General features: G+C 48.7%; 1 protein-coding gene across 1 annotated transcript in view; it reads left to right on the top strand.

The window, feature by feature from the left end:
* The first annotated feature begins 2,869 nt into the window (after positions 1-2,869).
* Positions 2,870-10,051, top strand: part of WDR75 (WD repeat domain 75) — a 334,745-nt gene continuing 327,563 nt past the window's right edge. The window contains exon 1 of the mRNA XM_083153502.1: positions 2,870-3,050. Coding sequence (XP_083009628.1) covers positions 2,965-3,050 — 86 coding nt within the window. The 5' untranslated portion in view covers positions 2,870-2,964. The remainder of the gene's footprint in view (positions 3,051-10,051) is intronic.

Below are 10,051 nucleotides of genomic sequence, written 5' to 3'. Positions count from 1 at the left end.
CGCCCGCGAGCTCTGATTGGCTGACAGCCAAGTGAGCGAGGGGAAGGAGAGACGCGATGCGCTCCCCTCCCTTCCCCTGAGAAATTAAACAGCTGTGGCGACGCGGACGGGGAGAGGGGGCAAAGGCGGCGCTGGGGGGAGCTGCCAGGCGCCCCGGCTGTTTAACAGAGGCTGACAAGCCGTGCGGCGCCCCGGGCTGCTGCAAGGCTTGTCCGCCTCTAAAAACGGCCCTGTCTACAGCTGCCGTGCCCGACACTGATCAGGGCTAGATTTTAGACCCCTTCAGACCCACCGGGCCCTAGGCAGTTTCCTAGGTTGCTTAGTGTTAAATCCTGCCCTTCTCCCCTCTGCCCCAAAGAGATGCCGTGGCGCATGGCAACTCTTCAATGATCACCAGAGTAGAGCAGCTGTGCACCCCCCAACTACCCCCTCATTCGCAGGACATTGCTACCCACGGGAGGAACAGTCTCCAATCAGAGCAGCTTAGAGGCATGCCCTACATCAGGCATTTCCAAACCGTGGCCCTGCAGCTGTTGTGAAACTACACACCCCAGCATGCCTTGCCATAGCATACCTCCCAACATGACCCTCTCCAGGAGGGACACAATGCTCTGTTTCTGCACTTTCTTCTTAATTTATGGATTACCATCACCTGTGGTGAAACACCTTTCTTATCAATTACCCTGTTTAAAACAGGTGATGGCAATCATAAATTAAGATGGAAGTCCAGAAACAGAGCATTCTGTCCCTCCAGGAGAGGGTCATGTTGGGAGGTATGCCATAGTTTTAGCATTCCCAGGCAAGCTTATCAAATTCCAGAACCAGTCACAGAACCTTGCTTTCTGGTGAAATCGATGCAATAAAGAATACAGTATCTATCCTTATGTATCAATGCCTATTTCCCTATAGATTGCAAGCTTGCGAGCAGGGCCCTCCTACCTTTTGACTGTCTGTAAATACCCTGTTTGTTGTATCACTGTCTCCTTTTGTAAAGCGCATTGGAATATGCTATGCTATATAAGAAACTGTTAATAAAAGAATAAATAAAAAACGATGGGACTTGTAGTTTCACAACAGCTGGAGGGCCATAGTTCGGACAGGCCTGCCCCATACCTCCCAACATTACCCTCTCCAGGAGGAACACAATGCTCTACTCCTGGACTTCCCTCTCATGTATGATTACCATCACCTGTGTTGAACAGGTTAATTGATGAGATAGGTGCTTCAACACAGGTCATGGTAATCTGTATACATAAAGGGCCAGATGTACTAAGCTTCAAAAGTGATAAAATGGAGAGTGATAAACAGCCAGTCAATCAGCTCCTACCTGCCATGTCACAGATTGTGTTGGAAAAATGTCAGGCAGGAGCTGATTGGCTGGTTGTTTATCACTCTCCATTTTATCACTTTTGAAGCTTAGTACATCTGGCCCAAAGAGAGAAGTGCAGGAGCAGAGCATTGTGCATACCTGCCAACATTGGAAAAGACTGGGGCGGGACAGGACGCGCAGCAAAGACGTGCGGTGAATTTTTAGGGTTGTGGTCTGTCGAAAAGAGGACATGGTCAGTACTCGTGACGCTACCGCCCTGTTTTCCGCCGCTGTGGGGGCATGCCCAGCAGCTCTGTAAGGTGCTGGCCAGCCCCCAGCCCCTCTAGCTGAAAGAATAGACGCTGTGCGCATGCATACCTCCCAACATCTGGGCTGGGCGTGGCGGGACGGTGTGCGCGCCGAAGGTGCACGTCGAATTTTGGAGGCAGTGTCCCGCGGCAGTTGGGAGTCCCCCCCTGTAGTCCGTGAATAGATGCTGTGCGCATGCGCACAGCATCTATTCTTGCAGGCAGAGGGGCTGGGGGCTGGCCAGCAGCTCACAGAGCTGCTGGGCATGCCCCCACCGCGGCGATAAATGGGGGTGTGGCCTCACGATAGCGCCGCAAGTATAGGCCACGCCCCTTTCCGGCAGGCCACGCTCCCGTTTCTCGCCACGGTGGGGGCATGCCCAGCAGCTCTGTGAGCTGCTGGCCAGCCCCCAGCCCCTCTGCCTGCAAGAATAGATGCTGTGTGCATGTGCACAGCGTCTATTCACGGACTACAGGGGGGGACTCCCAACTGCCCCCCCGCCGCGGGACACTGACGGCGGCGGGTGGGACGTGGGAATGTCCCAAAATATCGGGATGTTCCCGCGATAAGCGGGACAGTTGGGAGGTATGCGCACAGTGTCTATTCACGGACTTCAGGGGGGGACGACTGCCTAACCCCTGACGCGGGACACTTCCGACCGAGGGAGGGACGCGGGAACGTCCCAAAATACCGGGATGTTCTCGGGATAAGCGGGAGAGTTGGGAGGTATGCATTGTGTCCCTCCTGGAGAGGGTCATGTTGGGAGGTATGCTGCCCTACATTATCTGTAAATCACTACAGCATATGTATGCACTATACAAATAAATAACTGATCACGCTAAAATCAGCCAAGATACTGCATGCAAAATAATGAGGCAATATGAAAAAATGTGTCAAACATCAGAACTGACATTAGGGGGCAGATTTATTAAGCTCGGTGAAGTGATAAAATGTCTGTTTTTTATCACCGGCCAATCAGCTCCTACCTGTGAAGTTGCAGGCTTGCTTTGAAAAATGACATGTAGGAGCTGATTGGCCGGTGATAAAAAAACAGACATTTTATCACTTCACCAGGCTTAATAAATCTACCCCTAAGTCCGTTTAATTGCCTGGTTTCACGCTTAGGTAAAATTGACAATATTATCACGACAAGAATCATTGTATTGAACAAGGCATTTTAGGTGGGTTGTCCTTGCCAGAAAGAAAGATGGCAGCGGAATTTCACAAGAACCTCCCGAATGACATTACGAGCCACTCTATGGTTTTCAGTGTTTCCGGTTGTTTCGGTTTCCCCACGTGTGGTGTTGGGCTTCTGCGGTGCTGGGACTAGTGTGTCCTTAAGTAAAATGATGACCAAGGACGAAGTTCGTGTTTTTCAGTTTGGTGGAAGCAGGATTACTTACCGAAGGCCGGTCTTCTCTGCGGATTCAAAGTAAGACAGTCTCGTATAACCTGGCTCTCTATGGAAATATAACTATCTCATTCATGTTTAGATTGCGACTGCCTAATAGGGATATTTCAGTTCATGCAAACTTTTCTTTTAAGTGTAATAATTTAATGGTGGGCATAAATACGTTAGTTATAAATTAAATTCCATTATTTAAATATGTTTTAAACTCTTGGCCTGTAAAATAAGACCAGAAGATTTGACGGTAAATGCATTTGCAGAAAAATTATATAATTTTCCAACATCTTTCAAAGTCTAAAGAGTACAGATTTAATTTTTTTTGCTGTATAATCTAATGACTATTCACTTACATATGACAGACTTGTAATTTATTTTGCTCAACAAGGATTTGGGCAGAAATAGGGCACTAAATTGGGGCATGGGTCCCAGATGTCGTCATTTTGAATAAGTAGTGTCCTGCAAGGAAGAAAAAATAACTACTAGAGAGCAGTGGAATTATTGGGCACTAATTAGTGACGTAGTGAAAAAAAAAATATGTATAGTAATAATTCCTGGTGAAAGACTTGTTTAATACTGGCAGCAGATCTTGTGGTGTGCTAGTGTGTGCACACAGATTTTTTCCCTTCCCTGAATACCCTAATTAGTAGAGACAGGGTTAGTTGAGAACTAGACTACATTTTACCAAAGAATGGAGATACTGCGCCAATATCAATTATTTTTCTCTTTCAATGGTCCTGGTGACACAGCTCAACACTGGGATGTAGGAGGGTCCGAAGGAGCCAGGCACCTATCCTAAAGTTTTAGAGGGTAGGCTCCTCCCCTACTGCATCCCTGGACTCTTCAGTTCGTGTTAGGTGCCCACTGGAGTGGGTGCTATTCTAAAGGGCTGCAGGAGCAGCCGAAGAATTAGAGTAGTTAGGGGATTTTTATTGTTTTATTAACTTTCACCCTAGCTAGGTAGGCACAGTGTGAGGATTCTCATAGTGAATCCTCACACTGCTAGCGCAGCAGGAGCTGACAGAAGCGCGTCCTGTCAGCTCACTGTGCACAGGGGAGACACTGTCTGGTCTCCCTGTGCAGCGCTTATAGCCTTTTCTAAGAGGCTGCCTGGGCTCCGGAGTACCCTGAAACCGGCTCCACATTTAGGTGGGGATCATGGGGGACAGGCGCTCCGTGATGGCGGCGGCCATTTTACGCGGAGCTTACACGCTGAGCTCCTAGATGAGAGGACAGCAGCGTTGTGACAGGCATGTTCCAAGTGATCCCCAGTTGAGGGGGAGACACTGGAACTAGGAAATCCTACCTAAGGAGCGGCTGGCTGGGGGTGGTTGGCGCCAAAAGGTCACGGACCCCGCAGCAGCAGGGACCTGTGGTCTCTTCCTTCACTCTGACTTTGGCGCCTTTCAGAACGCTTGCAGCGGAGCTGAGCTGGCTTACTGATCCTGGCAGAGTGACTTGGATTTCCTGGGCATCGCTTCCCCGCAGTTGAAACCAACAGACAGATAAGTGACTGGGTGCATTGCCTCTGTATAAACGCTTGTACATTGTTTGCACTGTGTATACTGATAGATATACATTTATCACTTGCATCATGTCTGAGCATCAGGCTGTGGTTTTGGGGGAGGGAGCCCTTAGTGCACTGAGCGCGTGCAATGTTTGCACACAAAAGTTTGTCCCTGAGCAGATGGCCAAGGGGGGCTTATGTATTACTTGCGCTGATGTGAGACCCATGGGCAGTGAACCCCATAGGGCAGAGCAGATGGAACCTGCGTGGGCCAGGGCCCTAGGCAGGTCAGTAAACGCTTTGGTGCAGCTTTTGGACAGGCAGAGTGATGGGCTGGTAGAATCACAGAGACCTATGCCATCATCTCAGCAGTCGTCTGGCTTCTTGCCTCTTTCCCAGGCAGATCCTGCGCTGATTCAGGTGATGCAGGATACTGCTAAAGGGATCAACAGGTTCAGTGAAATGCTGGACAAAATGGATGATGTGGCAGGGACGCCTAGAAGGTCTTATGCTTTAACTACTGTGGTAGATGAAGAGGAAGGAGAGTATACTGACATCCCCTGGGATCAGGGTGATGATTTGGAAGAGAACTCTGCTGCTGGTATAGAGGATCTCATTGTAGCTGTGAAGCAGGCTTTAAAGCTGTCTGTGGAGGATAAGACTCCTGTTAAAGGTGTTTTTAAGCGACAGCGAAAGGAGGCTGTTACTTTTCCTTCAGATGAGGGGTTACAGGAATTGTTAGAAGGGGCTTGGAAAACTCCTGATAAGAGGCTTCAGATGCCTAAGCGATTCCTTAGTCTGTACCCCATGCCAGAGTCTCATGCGGAGCTCTGGGAAAAGGTCCCAGTTGTGGACGCTTCAGTGGCACGTTTGTCCAAGGCTACTGTATTGCCAGTACAGGGCGGTGCAGCTTTTAAAGATTCTGTGGATAAAAAGCTGGAGGGGAACCTCAAAGCTATCTTTGAAGGGGTGGGGTTTACCTTACGGCCCCTTATTGCTTCAGCCTGGGTCTCTAAGGCCATGATAGAGTGGGCTGGTGAATTATGCACTATGCTGCAGGCTGACCCTGGTGCATTACTGCTTGCAGAAAAGATTAAGGCAGCGGCAGAATATGCAGTGGAAGCAGAGGAGGAAGCTATTAAAATGGCAACCAGAGTGTCCACAGTCTCCATTAATGCCAGGAGAGTGCTTTGGCTTAAAGCCTGGGAAGCAGACAATGAGTCCAAGAAGGCTCTGGAAACATTAGCCTTCAAAGGAAAGGTACTCTTTGGTACCGAATTAGAGGAGATTATAAAACAGGCCACGGGCGGCAAAAGTACATTCCTGCCGGCCTCCTCAGCAAAGCAGACGTCAAGATTTTCTGCTTTTAAGCCGTCCTTTCGGCCCTCCCCTAGAGGTGGTGCGTCCTTTCGAGGACAGTCTTTCAGGGGAAGGTTTCAGTCCTCTAGAGGCAAGACACAAAAGTCAAAATTTGGCTCTTTTCACAAGAAGCCTGCCACAAAAGGAGAGGATAAACCCTCTGCATGACTGTCAGGGGCTTCGCCCGACAGTGACAAAAGTGGGGGGGCGTCTCACACTCTTCAGGGACGCTTGGGCTTCTCTAGGCCAGGATGCCTGGGTGTTAGATATTATAACACAGGGTTACAAAATCCCTTACAGAGGGCCACCTCCGAAGAGGTTCATCCCCACATCCTTACCAAAGGAGGCACGGCTTCGTACAGCTCTTGTGAGAGCAGCTCACTCCCTTTTGGAAAAAGGGGTGGTTACACCAGTCCCCAGGGCAGAGTGGAAGAAAGGCTTTTACTCCACGCTGTTCCTGGTGCCCAAACCAGATGGGTCTTTCAGACCAATACTAAATTTGAAATCCCTAAATGTTCATTTATGGGTAGACCATTTCAAAATGGAGTCCCTACGGTCAGTACTCCTGAGTCTGGACCAGGGAGAATTTTTGGCGTCCATGGATGTCCAGGACGCATATTTGCACGTTCCTATACACCCGGAGCATCAGACCTTATTGAGGTTTGCCATAGGAGACCTGCATTTACAATTCCGGGCGTTACCCTTTGGGCTAGCAACCGCGCCAAGGGTATTCACAAAGATAATGTCAGTAATGGCGGCGGTGCTGAGGCTCAGGGGAATCACAGTAATACCCTATTTGGACGATCTCCTGTTCAAAGCAGAGTCAGCAGTCATGCTGCAGAGTCACTTGGCAGAGGCCATCAGTTTTTTGCAGGCTCACGGCTGGATTTTAAATTTGCAAAAATCTCAGTTGGTACCGTCACAAAGGCTCCAATTCTTGGGAGTCATACTGGACACCCATCTTCATCGGGTATTCCTCCCGGAGGTAAAGGCCAGGGATCTGGTCACCCTAGTCCAGGAGATTCTCAGGGCTCAGAGCATTTCAGTATGGAGGTGCCTCAAGCTCCTGGGGAAGATGGTGGCGTCATTCGAGACGCTTCAATTTGCCAGGTTCCACTCTCGGAGGTTCCAATGGAACATCTTGTCAGCCTGGTCAGGAAACACTTTGACCATGAAATCCGAGATGATAGTGCTGTCTTCGGACACCCGAGAATCCTTGAAATGGTGGACAGAAGTAGATTCCCTTCAGTGGGGTCGGTCATTACAGACCTGGGACTGGTTGATAGTAACTACCGACGCCAGTCTCAGGGGCTGGGGGGCAATAGTCCTGGATCTCAGGCTTCAGGGCCTGTGAACGGCAGAGGAATCAGCGTTACCAATCAACATCTTGGAGCTGAGAGCTGTCTGGAAAGTGATTTCCTTGGCGGGAGACAGGTTACAGAACCTCCCTTTAAGGATTCAGACCGACAATGCCACAGCTGTGGCGTATCTGAATCACCAGGGAGGTACACGCAGCAGATTGGCCATGTGGGAGGTGTCCAGAATCTTCCTATGGGCGGAACAGAATGTTCCAGCTGTATCGGCTATATTCATCCCAGGAATAGAGAATATAGAAGCCGACTTCCTGAGCAGGGAGGAGCTCAAGGAAGGGGAATGGAGCTTACACCCTCAGGTGTTTCACCAAATCACTTCGATGTGGGGAACTCCGGATGTGGACCTGATGGCATCCAGGATCAACCATCAAGTGCCCAGGTTCTATGCCAGAACAAGGGATCCACTAGCGGAGGCAGTGGATGCCATGACTATTCACTGGCAGGGAGATCTCCTTTATGCATTCCCACCAGTACCAATGTTACCGAGACTTCTGAAGAAAATACAGGGGCAGAAGGTTCCAGTGATCTTAGTGGCCCCAGATTGGCCAAGGAGGTCCTGGTACTCGAGGCTTCAGAGGTTGTCTGTGGACTCATGGCGTCTACCTCTGAGACCAGACCTTCTAAGACAAGGCCCATTCAATCACCTGGATTCAGATCGATTGATTTTGACGGCCTGGCTATTGAAACCATCATTTTGAAAAGAAAAGGGTTTTCTGAGGCAGTAGTACAGACGATGATAAAAGCCAGAAAAGCTGTATCTTCGGCAAATTATTATAGAGTCTGGAAGACTTACATTCGATGGTGTGAGAGAAGAAAGGCTCATACATCTCATTTTAAGCTATCAAGAATGATGGAATTCTTACAAGATGGTTTTTCATCGGGCCTAAGCCTTCAGTCACTGAAGGTGCAGATTTCGGCCTTGTCCATCTATTTCCAGAAAAAGATAGCCATTTTGCCGGAAATTCAAACCTTTTTACAAGGAGTATCCAGGTTGAAACCTCCATACAAGCAACCAGTAGCACCTTGGGATCTATCACTGGTTTTGGAATGCCTTCAAAAGGCACATTTTGAACCTTTAAGGTCGGCTGACTTTAAGTTTCTTACGTGGAAGCTAGTGTTTTTGTTAGCAGTAGCATCTGCTAAAAGAGTTTCAGAATTGGGAGCTTTGTCATGTAAATCTCCCTTCTTAATTTTTCATGATGACAGGGCTGTTTTTAGAACAGTGCCTCAGTTTTTACCGAAGGTGGTATCTACCTTCCATTTAAATCAGGAGATAGTTCTACCTGTGTTTCAACCCCCAGAGGGTTCTAAGAAAAGGGACAAGTTGAGAACTTTGGATGTTGTGCGTGCCTTACGCATATATGTGGACAGAGTGAAGAGTGTCAGGAAGACTGACACATTATTGGTACTGTATGACGTACACAAAATTGGTTGGCCTGCTTCTAAGCAGACTATTGCTAGGTGGTTGCGATCTGTGATAGCTTTTGCGTACACCAAAGTGGGTAGGCCTGTACCGGCCAGAATTAATGCGCATACCACCAGGTCAGTTGCCACCTCTTGGGCGGTTCGACATGGGGCCACAGCTGAGCAGGTTTGCAGAGCTGCCACTTGGTCATCTGTTCACACATTTGCCAAATTCTATAGATTCCATGAGTTCGCGTCGGAGGACGCATCATTCGGGCGAGCAGTGCTGAGAGCTGCAGACCTGAGCGTACCCTCCCAAAGGACCGGCTCTGGAACGTCCCAGTGTTGAGCTGTCTCACCAGGACCATTGAAAGAGAAAAAGGGATTTTTGTAAGAACTTACCGTTCGAATCCCTTTCTCTGATATGGTCCTGGTGACACAGCGATCCCTCCCTTACGCTCAGTAAGTATGCCAGAAGTTTCATGATGTTCATGTTAAAATGGTTTAAAGTTAACAGTTTCTGTTATAAAATGTGCATATAATATGTGCAGGCGTTTGTACTGAGTTAATGTATTCCAGTGGCTTTGAAAGATGAACTGAAGAGTCCAGGGATGCAGTAGGGGAGGAGCCTACCCTCTAAAACTTTAGGATAGGTGCCTGGCTCCTTCGGACCCTCCTACATCCCAGTGTTGAGCTGTGTCACCAGGACCATATCAGAGAAAGGGATTCGAACGGTAAGTTCTTACAAAAATCCCTTTATTATAAAAGATGATTAGGCGGCCACCTAAAATATATTTAACAAACAATATATATAAAATGATGATTCACATCGCATATATCTATAAAAATAACATAACTAAAAAAATATATTTGAACTTTTGTGAGTCACTCACTTAAATATAAAGATATGAAATCTTCTTTGATTAAGAAATATATGGGTACCTTCCATAGTCCAGCTCAATTGTAGTGTCCAGTGACTGAATATGTGGGGGGATATAGCACTTGCCGTTTAAACAGTAATCAATTGTAGTTAATTGCTTGCAGCTAGGTTGCTCAACCTGCCATGGTACCGGGACACGGCACCAACGGCAGGGAGTCCTAAGTGAAGGAGTGTGGATCGGGTGGGAGCCTGGCGGGGAATATAGTGTTCCCGCTAGGCTGTTTTAGCCCGATTTTTAAAGGGCAAAATGTGCCCTGCCCCTCTGGCAGCGCCCCGCTAAAACAGCCTGCCTCTGATGTGACCAGGGAAGCCTGGCCGCGCTGTAGATAGCGATGCCCGGCACTTACCCGGCAGTTTAGAGCCTTTGGGGTGACCGTGCCCGCCTCTTTTCTTGACGGCGGTGGCCGGGCCCACCCCTGTTCGTCAAGGTGCGGCCCTGGCACGC

This window comes from Crinia signifera, chromosome 7 (assembly GCF_055691185.1).
Source record: "Crinia signifera chromosome 7, ASM5569118v1, whole genome shotgun sequence".
Classification (NCBI taxonomy): Eukaryota; Metazoa; Chordata; class Amphibia; order Anura; family Myobatrachidae; genus Crinia; species Crinia signifera.
The sequence above is the reverse complement of the archived record's forward strand: the minus strand, read 5'-3'. Positions and strand labels throughout refer to the sequence as shown.